This window comes from Bombyx mandarina, chromosome 08 (assembly GCF_030267445.1).
Source record: "Bombyx mandarina strain Sakado chromosome 08, ASM3026744v2".
Taxonomy (NCBI): domain Eukaryota; kingdom Metazoa; phylum Arthropoda; class Insecta; order Lepidoptera; family Bombycidae; genus Bombyx; species Bombyx mandarina.
The window spans coordinates 11,683,937-11,707,573 of NC_143215.1; the positions used below are offsets into that span (position 1 = coordinate 11,683,937).

The following is a 23,637-nucleotide window of genomic DNA, read 5'->3' on the forward strand; positions in this document are numbered from 1 at the left end:
CCAATTTTCTTCTTTCTTCATATGCATGTAAGCATGTAATAATAGTAGATCTTGAAATTGTTCTAATGTATCAAATGGAAAAAGAAACATTTTAACGGGCTAAAAAGTCCAGTTTTCAACGGCCATAAACAATGTCAAGTGATTAAAAACTCAATCTTTCATTTCTGTCATAATTTCATGTAAACGATACATAGCCTTTTTATTTTTCTTATTTTTTAGAAATAAAAGTTAACAAAGCTTAGCGTATTATTTAGATATAAGATTATAGTAGAATAGTAGTTTAGTTTAGTCATGTCAGACTTTCTGGAATCTGAAGCAGAGGAGAGCGAGGTTAGTAAAAGATGCTTGTTCTCATTTTGATTGCGTAGTGTTGAATTATCTTTGTAATGATTAGTATTATTGGATATAGTTGGATTCTGAGGCAGAAGAGCAGCCGGCAGAACGCAAAAAACATAAACGGAAAGCAGTTCAAAGTGACGACGAAGACGAAGAAGAAGAAGGTACGAATCGACTTCGACACTTTCTTTTTGTTAGTCATTTAACGTACGGATTGTTTGTCCAATATTAACACAAAATGAAGAAAACACAAAAAGTAGCTTCAAACGATGACCTTATTCATTGAAATATCTATCTGTCATTATCATGCTTTATTGATTTATTCATACTAAACATTTGCAAGCATGTGGTCATTGTGAGTATCTAAATAACAAATTTGAAAAAATATTACTTGTAAAATTCATCTAGAAAACAGAACGACTAAAGTTGAATTGACTGACTTATATTGAGTCCCAAAAGAATGACCAACTACAATAACTTCACTTTAATTGAACAAGATTAGTGAAATTGCAATTAAACTCTAGATGACGAGGAACGTCTCCGAGAAGAACTTAAAGATTTGATAGATGACGCACCAATAGAAGAATCGGGAAGTGATGGAGAGGACTCTGATGCTAGTGTAGGACCAAAGAAAAGAAAAAAAAGTGATGATGAATTGGATGATCGGCTTGAAGATGAAGATTATGATCTCATTGAAGAAAATCTTGGTGTAAAAGTTGCAAGAGTAAGTAAAAAATATTTATTTCATAGATTACCAATTTTCCTGATTACTAATAATTTATTTAAGAAATGTGAAACATATTCCTAATATCATTGAATTCTGAGAAGTTTTTACACACATCATCTTATCTATAGATGATAATATATTATTGAACAATATATATTATTGAATAATAATATATTATTGTTTCATTTTGGATGCGTGTATTTAAATCAATGCCATTTTATTTTAAACCTCATAGTTTCCCTAATAGTGAGTTTGTCTTTGTGCATGGTATAAAGTTGACTGTGGACTCTGATGATTTTTAAATTAGGTAGATTGTGAACTTGACTGCACATTTTAAACAAAACAAAGATACTGAAGTACTAACACAAAACAAAATGAAATACTACATTAGGACATTATTTCTTTTAGAACAAATTTAAACGTCTACGTCGACTGGAAGATGACGACAGTGACAATGAAGGGGCAGATGATCCTGACCTGGAAAGAGAAGTTATTGCAGAGAAATTGTTTGTTGGTGGTTCTGATGAGGTAAGCAAGACAAATTGACTCTTGAAGAAATGCTATGAATCGACTTTTTTATTAATTTTGATTGGCCCATGGTCCAAAATAGTGTATAACTATGCATGCTTTGTGTGTTTCCGAACTTCATATTAGTTTGTTTTCCATACATTTGTATTGAATTAAAGTTGGTATTAATATGTATTAAAATTCATCTTTTTAACTTATTAGGAAGATGAGAATCGTTCCGATTCAGCTGCACCACGTGGTGATGTAGAATATGATGATGACAATGAAGAGTTGGAATCAGATGCTGATGATTTTATTGTTGATGATGATGGTAGACCAATAGCTGAACGCAAAAAGAAACGTAAACCTATATTTACTGATGCGTAAGTTTATAAACCTTAAAGTTAATACATTATGTTTTGCATCACATTAAGAACCACAGCCCCGAGAGCTCACCTACACGCTTGCCCTTCAAGGCTACCAGCATAGGTAGTGAAAAAAAAACATTAGGATACATTAAAAAGTGAAAGATGTATATTTGATCAAGAATACTCATGTAATTTATATTTTTAATTAGAACCTTCATGTTAATAGTTGATGGCTTTCATCTATGATGTTAAAGTGCAAGAATCACTATTTTGGCTCCTTGTCTGTATTGGCTATTTCAACAATTCAAATCTTTATTTAACCTCTCAACAAAGCAAGATGGCCTAAGCATTAAGACCCCTCAAATTAAGTCTAGATCAACACCATTATTAAAAAAAATCATATTTAAAGACATATTTGATGATGAGCAGTAGAAATTTTATTTTTGTATTAGTGAAGATTAGCATAAGATGTATTTTACCACAAATAGGCATAAATCAAAAGTACATAAATATTAAAAACATTTTTAGGTCATTGCAAGAAGGTCAAGATATATTCGGTGTAGATTTTGACTATGATGAATTTGAAAAATATGGCGAAGAAGATTACGAGGATGAAGAAGAAGAGGATCTGGATGAATATATTGAAGATGATGAAGAGGAAGGTCAGTCTAAATTGTATATAATAATAAAAACTGGGGACAAATCATGCACCGTTATCTGGCCTCAAATTATGATCTCCGTGTTATGGGTACCAAAGACTGACATTATAGATACACATATATAGATAATTAACACCCAGATGAAGGAAACAAACCATTCATCACACAAATGCTTGTGCGATTTTGGAATCAAAGCCATGATCCTTGGCACAACAGTCAGGGGTACTGTCTAATGGGCCACCGAGTCGATCAAAATATATAATATATATAAAGATACCAATTATATTCTTTTTTAACAATTTAATGATGCTTAATGGTAATTGAGAATTTGATTTATCCTTATTCTTCTGAAAAAAAAACGTAATAATTTTTATTCTATGTCATATAATATGATTACTATAATTTGAAAATTAAATTACAAGTAACTTTGGCGTTTTAATGTTTAATTCTTTAATTAATAATTAATTTAAAAGTCGACTACTTTATGTAGTTTGTTTTGGTCAGTATCTTTTAAAAGCATTTTGAACATCCGTCGTCGATTCGTTTTTCTTTCTTGTATACCACTGGAGCTACTGAAAGTCTAAATTTTTTATGTGACAAAAAAGAAAGCATAGTAATAATTTCATTAAAATAATAGGTGAAAGACGTAGGACAAAGAAGGGTAAAGCTAAAAGGCCAAGCAAGAAGTCGATCTTCGAAATATACGAACCCAGTGAATTGAAGAGAAGTCACTTTACTGATTTGGATAATGAGGTTAGTGGGTATATCTAATCCATTTTACAATTCATTCTATTGATAATAAAAATCTGTAAAGTTTTAAAGAATAATATGCTATTAATTTTTTAAATATTGTATTTTTATAATGACTTGGAAATTTCTTAATATTGACGCATGTTAATTAGGCATTGGAAGATAATTGTCGTTTTTAATTATGAATTAATAGATACGTAAAACTGATGTTCCTGAACGTATGCAAACTCGTGAAGTGCCTATAACTCCAGTGGAGGAAGGCAGTAATGAACTGGAAGAAGAGGCAGAATGGATTTACAAGCAGGCTTTCTTGAAGCCTTCAGTTTCCAAAGCTGATGCACAGGACGCCAGGGAGAGAACTAGACGGTAAGAGTTTATTTACCAAGTCGATCCTATTAAGGGTTTACTTATACACAGAAAATGTATCTATGAGATTGTCACTTCTTATTTGAGACAAGCAAGTTGTGAGGTCCTTTTTAAAGGAAAAGTTTCTTAAATATTTTTTTAATAGAATGGTAATTTTCTTTCTTTAGAGGTTCAAGTACAATAACGAAGATTCGTCAAGCGCTTGACTTCATGCGAAATCAGACCTTAGAAGTGCCTTTTATAGCGTTCTACCGTAAGGAATACGTGGAGCCAGAACTCAGTATCAACGATCTGTGGAAAGTTTATAAATATGATGCTAAGGTATGTGATAGAGATGTGATGATAAATTAAACTTGATTTTTGATAAGAAAGTGTGGTGTTAAATGTAGTTGAAAATCTTTCTAAGAAATTTACAAATTTAAGCCAGCGCTTACACAAAAAATAACGTTTATACTGGTGGTAGGGTGTAACGTGAGCGCAGAGAAGGACAGTCTTGTAATTTTTTGACGCGAAGGAGGTATGTATCATGCAGTATTTTTCCTGGTGTTTTGGTTATTGGAAACACAAATATAAGTCGTGATGGTAGACCGCGTTCCCCCGACCGCTCTGGGGGAAGGTGTAACGCGGCGCCATCAAAGCGGGCTCTCGGCCCGCTGAACGAGGGAACCGGTGGTCGTGTCGCTGGCGGCCACCGGTCCGGCGTCCGTGGGACGGTGGGATGGATGTAATGTGCTCTGCGTCAACCCTGTCCCGCCGTTTCAATAGCCCCGACTGGGCTTCGGCCCGGTCCGAGGTAGGGCGCCGGTTGTGAGCGGCAGGAGTTTTTAGTGGGTTCAACTCCCACATACCCCACCTGCCGCGCGGGTGGGGATCCGGCGATTTTCTCCTGTGGAAAAAAAAAAAAAAAAAAAGAACAAGTACACCTGGGTATCAAATATCTTTCATAAAGATATTGTTTTGTTAATTGGATGTATCTGGTCAGGAATCGAATCGAGTGTGTTTTTAGCAATAATTATTACTTGTATTTTAGAGTTCAATATTAGCTTCATATGATGCGAATGTAAAAAAATTAAGCGTGAATTTTAATGTAAACAATTCTTTGGACAGTGGTGTCAGCTGAAACAACGGAAAGAGAATTTGCTGAAGCTATTCGAGAACATGCGTGATTATCAATTGGACAAAGTAATGGAGAATCCCGATGCTCCCATACCTGAAAACATGAGGCTCGTCAAAGATGAAGATATAGAAAGGTATACAAAGTTTTTATAAAAAAAAAAAAACATTCGCACTATGTCCGGTACCATCAGTCTGCGGATTTATGGATCACTGTTGTAGAATCTTAGGGACATAACATTTTAATGTACTGTATGACGCACGAAAATCAAAGAAAACACTATGTTAATATAGTCAACTATTGATATTATTGTTACGCGCTGGGATTCGGGATAAATAAAATTCCACCAAAGTGCAACTAAAAGCTGTATCCAATACTTAGAACACTTAAAACACTTTAAAATTCTCAATTCGCCTCTTCGGCTTCGCTTCAGGTGATCCGTTCGCTGTTTCGCTTCGAGTAGTTCAGATTACTAACTGCCTGCGTGCCATCTCTGCAACGCTTTTATAGTCGAGACGAAATCCCTAGAATCGTCGAGAATATTCCACAAAAGTCTAGCATTGTGTGTTTCCGCTATCTGACAATAGATGGCGTTGTACTACTCGAGCATTCTAGATACTACTAGATCCTTCGATATTCGTTCGACTATTCGGCGATAGATGGCTTTACTCTTACTGGCGTAACATTATTAATATAACGTTTTTTAGATTGAAATCTGTACAAACTCCTGAAGAGCTGCGGGACGTACACGCTCATTTCCTGTTGTACTATTCCTGTGAACTTCCCGAAATGCAGAGAGTACAACGCATCAAGGAACGGAAGAAGGAAATTGAGGAACGAAAGTGAGTACTACAAGAAACTATTACGTCGAACTACTATCAAACTTTATTTTTAAGTAGCTGACCCGGCAGACTTCGTAGTGCCTCAATCGATAAATAAAAGATCGAAACTTTTGTATAAAATAAACTTAAAACAAACAAAAGGAATCCGTCCGACGGGGGACACATCAAAGGAAAACAAAATTGTTATTTTTATTTCATTCCGAACATTTTCATATTTATCCACCTTTTAAACCTTCTCTGAACTTCTACAAATAATTGAAGACCAAAATAAGCCAAATCGGTCCAGCCGTTCTCGAGTTTTAGCGAGACTAACTAACAGCAATTCATTTTTATATATAGAGATTATTGCTTAGATGTATTAACAAGGTCACAGCCCACCTCTGTGTGTGTTAAGTGGTTACTGAAGTCCATAGACATATACAACGTAAATGCCGCTGCCTACCTTGAGATATAAATTCTAAGGTCTCAGTATAGTTACAACGGCTGCCCCACCCTTCAAACCGAAACGCGTTACTGCTTCACGGCAGAAATAGGCGGGGCGGTGGTACCTACCCGCGCGGACTCACAAGAGGTCCTACCACCAGTAATTACTTTAAATTATAATTTTGCGGGTTTGATCTTTACTACACGATGTTATTTCTTCACCGTGGAAGTCAATCGTGCACATTTGTTATGTACGTATTTCATTAGAAAAATTGGTACCCGCCTGAGATTCGAACATGGTGTGCATCGCTCAACACTAATGCACCGGACATCTTATCCTTTAGGCCACGGCGACTTCGTATGTTATGGACGTCGACTATGTTATGTAAAATTGTTAATAACGTACGTATTTTAGAAAACTTGCTCGGGAAGAGGCCGAAAAGAACGGGGAAGATGCAGAGGAAGCAGCAGCAGCCATTGAAGCTATAGAACTTGACGAAGAAGACCTAACGGACATCAAATACGCAGCCAAATCGGGACCTTATGAACTGTGCAGGAAGGCTGGTATCGGTATGTTGGTCAATGATTTACTGTGCTACGGAATAATGAACATTATAACAACTAACGGTCATCCTTTCACGTCGAACCCGTCGCTTGCGCCGAAGGGCTCGACGAGTAAATTAACCCACAGACACAGCCCACTGAGTTTCTCGCCGGATCTTCTCAGTGGGTCGCGTTTGCGATCCGGTGGTAGATTCTGCGAAGCACGGCTCTTGCTAGGGTTCGTGTTAGCAACGTCGTTAGGTTGGAGCCCTTGAGCTCACCTACTAGTTAAGGTTACGCTGAAATAGCCTCTCAGGGCTATCAGCTTAGGTAGGAAAAAAAAGAAAAATAACAACTCAACCTTGACTTTGTGATGTGATGAAGAAACGTTGAGTACATTTGTTATTAAAGATCTGTTAATTGTAGGACGAGAATTAAATGATTAGCTCCTTAAGATGAACCAGTAATAATCATGATTATATTGAGGGGTGAAAGTCTATTTGGTTTAAGCGACATTGTTGCAACTTTACAGGAGAACTATTTAAAGTTTAAAAAATTTGGAAAAAAATCATCGTTGGCTATCTGGATGGGGTAAACTTAACTGAAATTCAATTAAAAACGTTTGATACTAGTACCAAATAAAACGGACCTATAATTACACAGATAAATGTCGCGTATTAAGCGAAATGTCGAAATAACAACACGTGCTTGTGCTGATATATTTTTGCCAACAGGCAAAATATTAATTTGGAATAAATTCTGTCGTTTTGGTACAAAACAAAGGAGTAGCCATTGTGTCACTGAAGAAATTCAGAGAGCGAATGCACCAAAACAGATTTCTCTTCGACATATGTTGACAACAAATGATTCCTAACATGTCACAATGTCTCACCACCCTATCCCAACCCAAAGATGGAAGAAACGAAAATTGAATTGAACTCGAGTGAAAAAAAACTGGTATCGATATTTAAGTTTGTCGAATAAAAAACAATAAATGGCTTATGTAAGTATTGATGTTTCGTTTGCAGAGCCCCTCGTTAAGAAGTTTGGTTTAACTCCGGAACAGTTTGCCGAGAATGTTCGCGACAACTACCAGCGGCACGAGGTGGAGCAGCAGCCCGTGGCGCCGCTCGAAGCCGCCGCCGAATACGTGAGTCATCACTCATAATTCTCCTGCCCTTCTCTCAGTCACCTGGAGTCTGTGCAACATGTTTTCTTCTTCCACACTCCTCTTAAGAGCTAGCAACATTTTCGAGGAGGACTTTTTGGCGGGAACGCGAGGAGTGAAGTTGTGTGATTTGTTTTATTTTGTCTATTTAGTGTTTCTTCAGGCTTAAATGTGTAATAACTGTGGTTTATTAACTGTTTAATATCTGTGAAAGTGCACAAATGTGGGAAAATGAAACAAAGCCGCTGAACGTAACTTCTCGGGATCCTCCAAACAGTCCACTGAAAAAATCTCAGTAAATGATCACCATTTTATTGAAGTTATATCTCTCATATTATTTAATTTAATTTAATTTCATGCCATGTTTCATAATATTAATTAACTTCATTTCATTTCACTTCATATTATCATTTGCAGAGTTAATTACTACATGAATCAAATTGCTTTTTCAACCTAATTTATCTATACCGTCCCCCTACTAATTTAATTCATATTTACACTGATATTAATAATGGCCAACATAGACAGTTTCCTTCGTTTTTTATTATTTATAAACTGTAGATTATTAAAACGGCAAACTATAATAAAAATCTTATTACTTGACACTGGCTAATGTACAAACCGTGCCGAAACAAAAAAAAAACGAGAGTAAGAAAATTGATTTTTGACATATACGTATGTAAATCTCAAAGGCTGGCTATGGAGTACTATCGTCTATTGTACTGTGTGCTTAGTGCGAGTTTTTTAACGTTCTCGGAAGCGTAAAAGTTAAATCAAATTTGTATGCAGTTGGAACAGTGCTCCTAGCGGCAAATGTAGGCAAACGTTCCAAATGTATACAAATTTCATTTAACTTTTACGCTATCGAGAACGTTAAAAAACTCGCACTAAAGCCTTGTTCGGACTAGGCGAGTATTTTAGTCGAGTACCGAGTAATTTAGTAGTTAAATGTGTCTGAACACTGAGTCTGAACACCGATTTAGTCGAGTAGGTTAGTAAATAATTTAGTCAAGTCAATCCATTTTGTTCTATTTTTTCGGGCGAGTAGCGCCTCCCACCACGCGTCCTTGCTCACTGGCTCATTGGCTCACTGACTAAACAAGTCCGAACCTGTTGATTAGTCGAGTTCATTAGTGACATTTCTCAAATGGGTATCTTTGCACTGAATTTGAAAGTGTATTTTCGTTAACAGAAAATTCACCCAACTTTCGGACATTCTCAAACTACCGAAGTATTCTTTGGGATCTCTTCCAATGCTAATTCCTTCAGAAGACATTTAGTAGCTCCTAGTTTATCTCTTCTACCGATCCATTTTCGTACCGTACAGAAATATCCTCATCCACCTCTTCTAAAATAGCCATTACGATCAGCTTAATCAGTTTATTCACTCTATTGCGTTGCAGCCTGTTCATCTTGCAAAACACCGCCCACTTGTGTACTCTACTGGACCGTAATGCGAACGATTTCTGTGCAGTAGCGAGTAGTTTAGCCACTAAATTACTTGGTACTCGCCTAGTCCGAACAAGGCTTAAGCGCTCTGGTCCGTTTTCATTACACGTTGTCGTACTACAGGTGGGTAACATCGGGTCTGCGGCGGAGGTGGTGCGGCGCGCGGTGTACATGTGCGGCGTGCAGCTCGCGCGGGAGCCGCTGCTGCGGGCCACGCTGCGGGACGCGCTGCGGGAGCGGGCCACCGTCTCCGTCAAGCCGACCGCCAAGGGCATCAAGGAGATCGACGAGAACCACGCCTGCTACAGGTGACGGACCGCCTGTGCTTAACACTAAACTGGTCGTAGGACCTCTTGTGAGTCCGCACGGGTAGGTACCACCGCCCTGCCTATTTCTGCCGTGAAGCAGTAATGGGTTTCAAGGCAGCCTGTAATATTCTGTGCTGATGTATAACATGTTGATACCCAATAAGTAAAATTATGTACATAACTCAGTAAATAACCAAGCTACCATTGACTTATCAAGTTAGACTTTAGTCTGCAAAACTATTTAGGAAACTATCAATTAGTTCTGAAAAGTCATTTTCACGTAAAAGATATAATAATATCTAAAAAAGAATACTATAATAAATTCAAATTAAGAGATACATATTATGTAAATTAAATTTTATATTACGTATAAATGATATTTTTTTGCTCCCAGTATGCCTATGCTTAGAGTGTAAATTGTATTTTTTTAAAATAATCTAGGTTTTTGGTAGTGAATACTTTCAAATAGACGAATGGTGAAGAAAATGGTACATATACTTTATATTATGTCTTTTATTATTGCAGCCTCAAATATTTAAAGAAAAAACCAGTTCGCGACATTACCGGTGAACAGTTTCTTAAATTAACAATGGCAGCCGAAGACAAACTGTTAGTGGTCACCATCAGCGAGCAGATCGAGGGCAACACCACCCCTAGTTACTTAGAGGAATTGAAACAGCTCTATCAAAAGGTACGTTAAGTAAAGCATAACCGAGGATAGATATTATCATGTTTTTTTCAACTTCTACCAATTTTGATTCCTAACAACATGTGGATGATTATTTGAATATTTAGAAGTACTAGTGGTCCAGCAGTAGTCGAAATTCGACTATAATTAATTAAATATGCAATTTCGAAAAAGGCACATTTTTGAAAATGTAAAATTTTCAGGAAATGAAAAAACTGATTATTTTCTAAAGCAGTGTAAAATTTTAAATATTAACTTTTGAGATATTTTTTAGTGTTAATTAGCAATTGAAAATTACTGAAATTATTATAAAATGAGTGTAGGTAAGCCTCAAAACTACATGTATATGAAAAAACGTATTTGACAAAATATGCGACATGTACCCTTTTCCAAATTGCATATTCAATTGAAATTATAAGTTTGAACATTATTATGGCTCTATTGTCAAAGACTATTTATTATACTTCTATAATCACAGATTTCGCCAAGACTACACTTTAGACAAATATTAACAAAGACCTACAAAGACAAACAATATTTAATCCATTCTCACTTTGACCAGACTTTAAGCAATAAGAAGAGTTTGACAATAAACAAATAGTATGCATGCGTGTGTGTGTTAAATACACGGTAGTGTGTGTGTGTAATGTTCTCTTTATTGATTTAATGAATCTTTTACGCATTATTTAAAAAAAAAAAATTAGCATTATGCACTCCTCTATATTCTCTATAAGTGTGGGAAATTTCATTATCCTTCGTCCGCGCAATTTTCGTACAAAGGGTACAAAGTTTTTGCTTATATAGATATTTATAAAAATGTTGTTTTTAGGATGAATTTGCTGCCACAGTACAAGCGTGGAATGAACTTCGCTCAGAGGCGGTTACCATTGCCTTGACCAAGATCGTCATGCCCGAGTTGAGAAGAGAACTGCACGCTGTGCTCTTACAGGAATCTAAAGATTATGTACTCAAGTATGTATTAGGAGAATTAGTTTTATGCAGTACAACAACTCTATATTAACTAGACTTCTGTAAGGTTTTACTCACACCACCGGTACACATTACACATAACTGTGTTTGTTTAAGAAAATTTTGAAATGAATATTGAATTAATTTATTAAATTTAAGCAAGATTGTCTGATGGTATAAAAATACAGGGTGTATTAATTGAGTACTGAAACTCAATTTTCATATCCGAATGTAAGATTTTTTGCTGTTATTATTACTTTCAGCTTTAGTAAGGTTCAATTTTAAATTATTTTTATCTTATCTATGTATAATCTGTCTTTGTATTTGATGTCGCAATAATTATAGCACAAATTTCTAGATAATTTAAGTTAATTGTTTCAGCACAAAAACATACTTTAAGACCTAGTGTCTGCGGTGCTGTTTGTCTTGACTTAAAAGACCTACAGGTTAACATAGATATTATTCTTTAGATAGCTATTAAGGTATTTTAATTAAACCAAAGAAAATATACAACACGAATTTAGATTATGCTTTTTTTTTGAGACATAATAATACTTTTCTTTTTATAAAGGTGTTGTCGTCGGAGACTGTACGACTGGTTGAAAGTAGCTCCATACGAGTCTAGAATATCTGATGATGATGATGAGTGGGACGCCTCGAATGGTAAGTGTTGTTACACACATATTATGTTTGGCTCTGTTTAGGGTCCGTTCACACAGACCGGCTCGGAGAGGAGATCAGATTTTTATCACGTTGGAAACAGAGTTTTGAGTAATCGTAGTAAAGTTTATTTTTGCATGTGCAATTTTTTTGTCATTAAAAATGCGCTGCGTGTGAAATAATAATTGTGTGCTCTTTCTCGCTCGCGTAGCCGATCGGCTCCGATTGCGTTCAGATCTCTTCCAGCCGGTCTATGTGAAATAGTCGGTGGCTCCGCTCCGATCAATTCCAAACGTATACGATCCGGTCTGTGTGAAAAGAAAAAAGGGGGCCGATGCTCTCCGAACTGATCTGTGTGAACGGACCCTTAGCAATATTCCCCTTATCAATACCCTAGCGCCATCTAGTAAGCGCGCGTTCAAAATGTAATACATGCATAAATGCGATGTAAATAAAAAATAATAATTGTAATTTCGTATTTATATGTTTACTCAAATATAATGCTTAACTCATTGCGTCAAAGCTTACTTCGCAAAATTGCCGTTTAGCGGAGCCGTAGTGCGGCACGCTTACGTAAACATGCTTTATGAAATGCCGCGTTCGTCCATGTCAATTTGAACCTTAAATTAAATACATTAAACAGTCGAATTCTCAATGGTTGTTCGCGTGCTTTCAAACGAATGAAATCAGGGGATTTGGTATTGATGCGACACTCATTACTGCACCAATGTTCTAAGGTATATTTCATGTTGAAACAAAAGTTATTTTTGTAAGTGTCGCTTGTGGCGTGCCTTGCTTTGCTGTATCTCGAGACATTTATGAAGAGCTCTGGAAATCATACGAAATTAATGCGAATCGGATCTCTGTACATGTTGGGTTGAGTTGTAATGCATGGCGCCATAAACGGATTTCCACGGTGAAGGAATAACATCGTGTAATAAAAATCAAACACGCAAAGTTATAATTTGCTTAATTACTGGTGGTAGGACCTCTTGTGAGTCCGCACGGGTAGGTACCACCACCCTGCCTATTTCTGCCGTGAAGCAGTAATGCGTTTCGGTTTCAAAGGTGGCGCAGCCGTTGTAACTATACTGAAATCTTAACTTATATCTCAAAGTGGGTGACGCGTTTACGTTGTAGATGTCTATGGGCTCCGGTAATCACTTAACATCAGGTGGGCTGTGAGCTCGTTCACCCCCCATCTAAGCAATAAAAAAAAATAAAAAAACACCGGCGCGAGTTCGTTGAAAATGCCTAGGCCAGATCTCCATAGCACCGCTGCGCCTACACCCAGTACCATAGGCAAAGCCGCCTCTGATCCATGATAGTGCAGTACAAAGTTTCTAATGAAATATGTACTTAACAAATGTTCACGATTGACTTCCACGGTGAAGGAATATAGCATCGTGTAATAAAAATCAAACACGCAAAGTTATAATTTGCTTAATTACTGGTGGTAGGACCTCTTGTGAGTCCGCACGGGTAGGTACCACCACCCTGCCTATTTCTGCCGTGAAGCAGTAATGCGTTTCGGTTTCAAAGGTGGCGCAGCCGTTGTAACTATATGGAGAGCTTAGAACTTATATCTCAAGGTGTGTGGCGTATTTACGCTGTAGATGTCTATGGGCTCCGGTAACCACTTAACACCAGACTGTGAGCTTGTCCACCCATCTAAGCAATAAATAAAAAGTACAATAGAAGTGTGACCGATAGGTGTGCGAGTAATGTCGGTGGCGTACGTACCGGACCGTGCGCACAGTGCGTTCGCGTGCATCGTGGGCCCGGGCGGCGAGGTGGCCGACCATCTGCGGTTGCCGCATCTGCTGTACCGGCGGAACGCCTGGGATGCGCTCGAGCGCCGCAACAAGGACGCCGATATGACCGCGCTCAGGAGGTAACGGCGCCCGACACACCAGACCGACCTACCAGGCTGACACACCAGGCCGACACACCAGGCCGACACACCAGACCGACACACCAGACCGACACACCAGACCGTCACACTAGGCCGACCTACCAGGCTGACACACCAGAGTGACACACCAGGCCGACACACCAGGCCGACACACCAGGCCGACACACCAGGCCGACGCCACAAGCGATCAGAAAAATAAACAAATAGAGGATCTTACATGCTTACAATGGCTGATTTATTAATCAGAATTAGCGATCATTCCTCGAAATACTTCATGATATGGCTGATCGTAAACTAATAAGGAGAATTACAGACACCAGTAAGACACCGATGCGTGTGGTGGAGAATGAAAGTATATTTAAGTTTCAATAACGTTGTGTGTCCGCACGGGTAGGTACCACCACCCTGCCTATTTCTGCTAAGGCTGCGGTAGCCCTTGTACTGTAAAAACGGACACTTAGAACTCCTATCTGAAGGTGGGTGGCGGCATTTACGTTGTTGATGTTCATGGGCTCTGGTGACCACTTAACAACAGGTCGGCCGTGGCTTGTCCCATCATAGCAATAAAAAATAATAAAAACTCCATCTAATTATGAATTACGTTCACAATTAATATCGCGCACATAAGCAGATCTCCAAAGGACCCTACTTACTACGACCAAGACACGACTAATACGCAATTGCTGTGGCTCAGGTTCATTTGTCGCAAGAAGCCGCACGTGATCGTCATCGGCGGCGAGTCCCGGGAAGCGCTCAATGTCAAAGCCGACATCTCGGACTGCGTTCAGCAGCTGGTGGAGGACGAGCAGTTCCCGAGGATACCTATCGAGATAGCCGACAACCACTTCAGCAAGATTTACAGCAACAGCATACGAGGAAGGGTGAGCGCAATTGTTCACTTAACCAAAAAAATTACGGCCAGCAGCGGACCTCCCTTTAAGCCAGCGGTCGGGGAACTTTTTTAATTATTACCCCAAAATATTTTTGTGTAAGTTGATATTACCCCATGGCGAAGAACAAAAAAAAAACGAAATCTCTTATTTTTAGCATCGTTCATATTAAAGCCCCCATGATAATTTTGAAAAGAAAACAATAACTAAAAATTTAATTTAAACATAATTTATTCATTTTATCAATGCAATACCTAGTAATACATAACGGTAATAATAGTAATATATGTAGTATACAGTTGAGGAAAAAAAAATCGCCCCCACAGAAAATATAAAGTATTCATCATTCATCATTCATTGTTTCATTTCGTTTCATCGAGTTTGAAATCACAACCATTCTAAAGAAGTTTCACTTCAATATATACTTTTTACTCACAAAAGTTTCATTATTACTCCCCAAAATTTCATTTTACCCCATTTGGGGTAATTTACCCCGGTTCCCCGACCGCTGCTTTAAGCGGTCCAATAATCGCATTTTTCTGTTTCAGAACGATTTCCGTGAATACCCAGACATCCTGCGTCAAGCCATTTGTCAAGGTCGTCTGCTGCAAGACCCGTTGATGGAAATATCGCAGTTGTGCGGTCCGGACGAGGAAATACTGTGCCTCCGATACCATCCGCTGCAGGATCAAATCGCCAAGGACGATCTGCTCGAGGGCATAGAACTGGAATTCGTGAATAGGGTCAACGAAGTGGGCGTCGACGTCAACGAGGCGGTGCTGACGGGCCGGGGGACCGAGCTGCTGCAGTACGTGTGCGGCCTCGGCCCGAGGAAGGCGCAGGCCCTGATAAAACTCTTCAAGCAGACCAACCAGAAGCTGGAGAACAGAACACAGTTGGTCACGGTGTGTCACATGGGCCCCAAGGTCTTCATAAACTGTTCAGGCTTTATCAGGATAGACACGAACAGCCTCGGCGACAGTACCGAGGCGTACATTGAAGTGCTGGACGGGTCCAGAGTGCACCCGGAGACGTACGAGTGGGCCCGCAAGATGGCGGTCGACGCTTTGGAGTACGAAGACGAGGACGCCAACCCAGCGGGCGCTCTGGAGGAAATCCTCGAGGCTCCAGAGAGACTTAAAGACCTAGACCTGGACGCGTTCGCTGAAGAGCTGGAACGGCAAGGCTTCGGTAATAAGAGCATAACCCTGTACGATATTCGAGCGGAATTGAACTCTAGGTACAAGGATCTTAGGGTGTCGTATCGTTCGCCAACGCCCGAGGAACTGTTCGACATTTTAACAAAAGAGTCACCTGATACGTTTTACGTGGGGAAAATGGTCTTAGCGTCTGTGATCGGCATCACGCATAGGAAACCGCAGAGGGAGATGCTGGACCAGGCGACGCCCGTTAGAAACGACGAGACGGGGTTGTGGCAGTGTCCGTTTTGCTTCAAGAATGATTTTCCTGAGCTGTCCGAAGTGAGTTTTAATATTTGTTCACAAACATGTTGTTATTTTCTTACTATAAATTCAGTTATTGTAACTAGATATTTTTATCAGTCGTTGCGTTTGTACATAATAACTTCATAATGTGTGGGTGAACTTGATGCGGTTTTGAAATGTGAAATTTGATTAAGATTATAAAATAAATGGTTAAATACATTTATTTCCAGGTGCGTAACAAGTACTTAGTGTCTGGGCAGTTCGAACACATGTCACATGATGTCGTAGAAATTGTCATAATTATCAATGTATTAATTTTTTTATTGCTTAGATGAGTGGACGAGCTCACGAACCACCTGATGTTAAGTGATTACCGGAGTCCATTGTCATCTACAACGTAAATGCCACCAGTTCACTTAAAATACGCATGGTCTGGTCAATGGGTGCTGCCATGTTTTTTCAAATGCGAAATTACTAGGTATGGAGCCATTTCGACGCGGGTGCGTGCCCGGGCCAGGCGACCGGCGTCCGGATCCGGCTGGACAACGGCCTGTCCGGTTACATACACATCAAGAACCTGTCGGACCGCCACGTCACGGATCCGACCGAGAGGGTCCGCATCGGGCAGACCGTGCACTGCCGGGTCATCAAGATCGACGTCGAACGCTTCTCCGTGGACTGCACTTCAAAGTCTTCGGACCTGCTGGATAAGAATAATGAATGGAAGTGAGTTTAGAGGAATTTTGTGTCGATTTGTTTAAATTTTTATTTATTGCTTAGATGGGTGGACGAGCTCACAGCCCACCTGGTGTTAAGTGGTTACTGGAGACCATAGACATCCACAACATAAGTTCTAAGGTCTCAGTATAGTTACAACAGCTGCCCCACCCTTCAAACCGAAACGCATTACTGCTTCACGGCAGAAATAGGCGGGGCGGTGGTACCTACCGGTGCGGACTCACAAGAGGTCCTACCACCAGTAAAACCTACCAGCTACCTAATGTTAAGTGACTATCTGAACCCATATATGTAGTATTGGGATATAGTGTATAAAATAAAACTATTCCACTGCTACACTTTTATTCTTCTTTTCTAAAATCTTATTTAAATTAAAAATCAACGGACACCTTTTACGCTTTACTCATTTTAATTGTCTTCGTCATCTCCCTTTTCTCTGCTCATTCTCTTTTCCCTTTCTTACCGTATTCTCTCACTCACATCTTAACGTTCCATTCCATACTCTTTTCATACGTTCCATTCTTACCAATCCTACATATATATGAATGGCACTAACAACCTTGAGGCATGAGGTCGAAATATCAATTGAGTTATATATCTCACCATTGTAACCTGAACAGGCAGAGTACTGATGCCTAATTGTGCTATCTACTTTATATTATTTCAATGAATTTGAAAATGTTACATAACATTTCAAGGTTGGTAACAATCTGTTTGTATTGTTTGTTGAACGCTTAATAAGCCGATTTGATTGTACAAAATAAATTTAAAAATCCATTGTTCCAATATAGAATTCATTTTTAATTTACAGACCTCCAAAGGACCCTTACTACGACCAAGAAACGGAAGACAAAGATATACGCAAAGAAAAAGATGCAAAACAGAACAAGGATCGCATGCAGTACGTAAAACGCGTGATAGTACATCCGGCATTCCACAATATTTCGTTTGCGGAGGCTGAAAAGCTTATGGACAAAATGGCACAGGGAGAGGTCATCGTGAGGCCTAGTAGTAAGGTAATGATGTTTCAAAATGTTTTGTTCAGAAATATAAATTATATTTCATTAAATCATTGCTGTATCTTTAATGTTCGTATGGGCTGGTAATCTGTAGTGGTCGCTAATATTAAACTACGTTTAGATTAAGCCATTTCAATCTGGTATCGAGATGAATTTAGGTTTAAGATTTATTCCTTTCATATAATGGTTGACATACGAAAAATGTTAATTTTTTTGAAATATTAGAAGTACGCTTGTTTGAAATGTGTCATGCTATTAGGGACGTTCTTTTATTTATGAAGGTACATTGTTTTCCTTCATCTGGATCAAAATCAGTATGATTCGTACTAAGATACTTTTAAATTTATGGTTAAAATTTGGACAAAGGATTTAACGGATTTAATGTTTATTTACCATTTTTACAGGGTTCTGACCATTTGACCGTAACATGGAAAGTCACTGATGGAATTTATCAACACATCGACGTGAGGGAGGAAGGCAAAGAAAATGCTTTCTCATTAGGTAAAGTAACTGACTGTTTTTTTATTATTATTTTATAGAATTTTCGTATTTGTTACGAACTTAATGTATTATTATTTATTGTTTCAGGTCGAAGTCTTTGGATACAGGGATCCGAATTTGAGGATTTGGATGAAATAATAGCTCGTCACGTGACACCGATGGCGGGGCACGCCCGAGATCTCATTGCGTACAAATACTATAAGCCTCTCGGCGGGATCAGGGATAAAGCTGAAGAAATACTCAAGGAGGAGAAAGCCAAAAACCCTAATAAAATTCATTACGTTATTTCGGCCTCGAAGAACTATCCCGGGAGATTTCTACTGTCCTATTTGCCGCGGGCGCGGTGTACGCACGAGTACGTGTCCGTGTCGCCGGATGGGTACAAGTTCCGGCAGCGGATGTTCGACTCTCTTTCGGGATTGCTCAAATGGTTCAAAGAACATTTCCGGGAGCCGCCGCCATCCGGCACGCCGGCACAGCGCGCCGCCGCAGCTCGCACGCCGCACGGCGCTGCTTCCGCGTTATATCAGACTCCCGCCGCCCACACGCCGGCCTTCCACACACCCGCCCACACGCCAGGACCTGCCTATATTAACACCCCCTACACACCATCCGCGCAAACGCCTTACATGACGCCCTTCGCGTCCACGCCGCGGCAGACAGATTTCTTGACGCCTGCGGCACCGCGTCACAAGGCGGCACCGGCGGCCGCCTACACCGAGCCCGCCGACTGGCAGAAGGCAGCCGAAGACTGGGTGCGGCACCGCGGCGGGTCGGCTCGCGACACCCCGCGCCGCACCCCGCGACACGACGCGCGCTCCACCCCGCGGCACGACGCCCGCTCCACGCCGCGCCAGGACGCGCGCTCCACGCCGCGACAAGACGTCCGCTCGACGCCGCGACAAGACGTCCGCACGACGCCGCGGTACGACGCGCGCTCGACGCCGCACTCGCAGATGTACACGCCGACGCACACGCCGCACACGCCGCGCTCGTCCCGCACGCACTCGGCGCGCTCCACGCCGCACACCAACACGTCGCCGCGCTCCATGTCGCTCGGCGACGCGACTCCACTCTACGACGAAAATTGAACCCTCAATCCACTTATATTTTTGGACCGCAACGTACTGAATTAATTATTCTTATTACGGCTCCCCTTATAGTGGGCTCTCGTCCTCTCGTGTAGTGGAATCCTCGATACGGGCTATCGCTTTGACTTCGTTTTGCTTTTATTCAGTTTCGCGAGACAGGTCGATCGACGTGTTTTGATAATTTCAAATAGTTTAAGATCCTAATTTTTTAAATAAAATCACACAATGTTACTTACTACCTACTTGAAACTGAAGTCATTCAACGAACCTGAATATACAAAAAAAATACGTCAAATTGTCGTGTTCGTGGGAACTCGATAAGGGCCTTAAGTATTTAAGTACATTAGGAACGATTATAAAATCAACGGAAAATATTGTTTAAAAATATTTATAATAATGAAATAGCTCTTCATTGATTAATAGAAGTATGTATGTACATATATACGAAATTGTAAGCAATGTTGCTTTTTTAATAAAACAGTATACTGTTTTCAGCCTCTGAAACACATAAATAAGACTATTTATATAACAGATTGTACGATCATACGTCACTTTGCTTGTTTCAATATGTCTTTTTTTTATTTCTTGACAATTGTTAAAAGTAAAAATGTTTATGATGTTACGACGCTACAGCTCTGATATTGTTGTGCAAAATAGAAGTATGTTATATATAAATAAATATTTATACAAAAATGCGTAATTCGTTAAGGCGCAAAATAAAAGCAATAATAACTGATAGTTAGTTAAATTACATTCAAGCCTCACGTTTCAAAGTATATAACGTTATGTATATTTAAAAAAGTGCTAGGTTAGTGTAAACTACCCGATAACTACTATTTATAGTACGCACTTCAGGTATCTATAGAATTGCCGGAGTCTTTTCGCAGAGCCTTTGGTTAATTTAAAAAGGTAAAAAATAAAATAATTTTTTTCATAAAATATTTGTTTTTTATTATTTGTTTGCAATGGTTTTCATAAATGAGTGAAATAGTTCATGGTTCACTTGGTGTTAGACGCCGCCATCAACCTTGAGACATGAGGTCTGAGTCTCAATTGTATAGTAATGGCTGCCCCACTCTTTAAACCGGAATTTATTACTGCTTCATGGCCGAAATACATAGCTACCCTTTCAGTGTCCTTAGTGCGATTTTTTAACTTCACGATCGCTCGATCGATAAAAGGATCGAAAAGTTACCTAAAAGGACATGTGCCATTTTCGGCCCAGCTACTCGTGCTCTCAAGGACATTAATGAAATATCTATAAAAAAAAACATTTCATTTTTACATACTTATTATAAAATTTAAGGGTATTTTAATGGTGGGATAATTACAATCATAAATAAAAAGAAATTAGCATGACTAAGCTACAATGATAATATTGAAGGAATTGCCATTGGTAAAATATATTTATATTTTAAACAATTTACATTGAACTTTGTATTTTTTTTTTTTCCTTCCTACCTAAGCTGAGAGCCTTGAGAGGCTATATCAGCGTAACCCTAACTTTTGTAGGTGAGCTCACGGGGCTCAACCTGATGACGTTGCTAACACGAACCCTAGCAAGAGTCGTGCTTCGCAGAATCTACCACCGGGTCGGAAACGCGACCCACTGAGAAGATCCGGCGAGAAACTCAGTGGGCTGTGTCTGAGAGTTAATTTACTCGTCGAGCCCTTCGTCGCAAGCGACGGGTTCGACGAGAACGGTGACCGGACTTTGTTTAGTGGCCCGTGCAATGTATGGAGAGTGGCCCATGTCCTTTGTATGGAGTTAGAACAGCGCCCCTAGCGGCAAACGCGGGGAAGCTTCAAATTGGAACGCATTAGGATTGCACCGAGCGATTTATCCCTTAAGTCAAGACGACTTCAATAGTAATATGTCATGTTAATTTTTCTTTTTTAGCATAGAATATTTGTTGCAAGACTAGATTTCGGACCTTTATAGTTCCTAATTCACATATCCAGTTGATCCTGCTGAGAATATTGGACTAAAGTAATAAAATTATGAACTATGAAATTATAAAATTATGAAAGTTATGTCTTCGATACATCTATAAAATTTTAATTTTCAGGGCACGTCTTGATGTTGGTGTGCGTTACGTTAAATGATTCCTTTACGTACATACAGGTCAAGGTTATAAAAGTTTTTCAAAATCAGGAAGTATTCGATTGAGGCGGTTTGTTTTTAAATTATTGATAAACAAAAACTATACACATTTATAATTGAGTGATCTTCCAATGATCAAAAAGAGACACTTCAACATTAACATTACATCTATTAATCAAATTTACCCTCGCGCTTCGTTAATAAAGTTTAGTAGAAAAAAAAATTAATCTTTTCCAAAATTGTAGCTACTAAATAAGACAAAAAGAAAATTTTATAAACTCAGGAGAAATTGATATGGTAATTGACTGTTTTGTTGTTGCCTATAAACATATATTTAACATAATAATATTGGATAATTGAAAATGTAAATTGTGAAAAATAATATGAAGCCTTTTATTGTTACATCTTCGCGCGAGTGTTTGCTTCGCCAGTAACACGTAGGCATTTTTTTATTGCCTTGTAGGTAGACGAGCATACGGCCCACCTGATGGTGAATGGTTACCGTCGCCCATGGACTTCAGCAATGCCAGGGGCAGAGCCAAGCCGTTGCCTACCTTTGAGTACTCTCCACAAGCCTCGTTTGAAGAAACACAAGTCATAGCGCAAATTGTACAAATACATCTATGTTTGTGTATCCTGCTCGACTTCTGCAAGTGCACCATCTCGCAGAAGGAGGGGGCGGGGCGCGTGAGAGACGCACAAGCCGCCGCCGTCGAGCGGGGGCAATCAAGGCGTATTTCGCCCAAGCCCTGGCCCTCAGTGTTTCGGGTCCCCCTCACATGTTGGTCTGGGGACCGGCGAGGGGGGCTTAAGAAGACGACGTGCAAGCTGCTCTGCACGCATTTTACGCAAGAGCATCCGGGTGATGGAGGCCTGGCTATCCTCGACCCACGCTGGCTTAGTCTAGCGATACGTCGGTGTTCGAATCCCGCAGGTGGGTACCAATTTTTCTAATGAAATACGTACTTAACAAATGTTCACGATTAACTTCCACGGTGAAGGAATAGCATCGTGTTGTAAAAATGAAACCCACAAAATTATAATTTGCGTAATTACTGGTGGTATTTGTGAGTCCGCGCGGGTAGGTACCACCATCCTGCCTATTTCTGCTGTGAAGCAGTAATGCGTTTCGGTTTGAAGGGTGGGGCAACCGTTGTAACTATACAGAGGATCTTAGAACTCATATCTCAAGGTGGGTGGCGCATTTACGTAATAGACGTCTATGGGCTCCAGTAAGCACTTAATACCAGGTGGGCTGTGAGCGCGTCCACCCACCTAAGCAATAAAATAAAAATAAAAAAATGCTTTGAAAAATTATGTTTTTTAGATAGTAATAGATAGATAGATTAGTGATACTATGGAACTTCAATAATTTATTAAAATTAAATTACAGCGTGAGGATTTTTAATGGGGCCAAGTGCAACGGTCTGCCACCGGCTTCGGATGGCAATATCTATGCCACTGATCGCTGGTAGTGTCATGCCAGGTGTAGATTAGTCTGCCTATAATGGCAAAAATGAATGTAGATTATTAATTATGATTATTAATGTAGATTATTAGATTATTAATTTAATTTATGTAATGTAGATCACATCATTGATCCACTAATGCCGATCTATTGCACAACATGGTTAAGATTCGATATAATCTCGAATAAAGTTTTATGATATTCGAAGTCAAGATCTCCAAGATAAGAATATCTTGTATCTGTTTCTGGTATCCATAAAACAGATGAAAAATCTTAGTTTATGATTGCTTATTCATAATGTATTTATTTAATGATTTTCGTACGTGATTTCGTGTTGATTGTTTTCAATGTCACGTGCGACAAAACAGTTCTCAATTCTTTTGTTGCTGAATTTCTTAAACATTAAAAACTCGCTCTTATTTAGTTAGCTAATTGCCTTCATAATTATGAAAAATACAATATCGTTTTTACTTTAACTTTTGCTTCGCTTATTGTCAAAACAAAGTAGTTAAGAGAATTTTGTTTGCGTCATCCACATTATTGTTATTACTGGCATCGATGATATGATGATTATGGTTTACGTGATGTG

General features: G+C 39.2%; 1 protein-coding gene across 1 annotated transcript; it reads left to right on the forward strand.

The window, feature by feature from the left end:
• The first annotated feature begins 155 nt into the window (after positions 1-155).
• Positions 156-20,415, forward strand: Spt6 (transcription elongation factor Spt6). The gene is made up of 24 exons (XM_028174206.2): positions 156-330; positions 410-500; positions 861-1,060; positions 1,472-1,591; positions 1,793-1,953; positions 2,467-2,600; positions 3,235-3,350; positions 3,541-3,713; positions 3,881-4,034; positions 4,821-4,963; positions 5,535-5,669; positions 6,508-6,662; positions 7,664-7,785; positions 9,376-9,560; positions 10,086-10,251; positions 11,078-11,220; positions 11,789-11,880; positions 13,591-13,771; positions 14,487-14,673; positions 15,231-16,163; positions 16,606-16,853; positions 17,677-17,881; positions 18,289-18,385; positions 18,473-20,415. Exons 1-24 carry the CDS (start codon positions 292-294, stop codon positions 19,474-19,476), a joined length of 5,184 nt encoding a protein of 1,727 aa, XP_028030007.2. The 5' UTR covers positions 156-291; the 3' UTR covers positions 19,477-20,415.
• Positions 20,416-23,637: the final 3,222 nt, after the last annotated feature.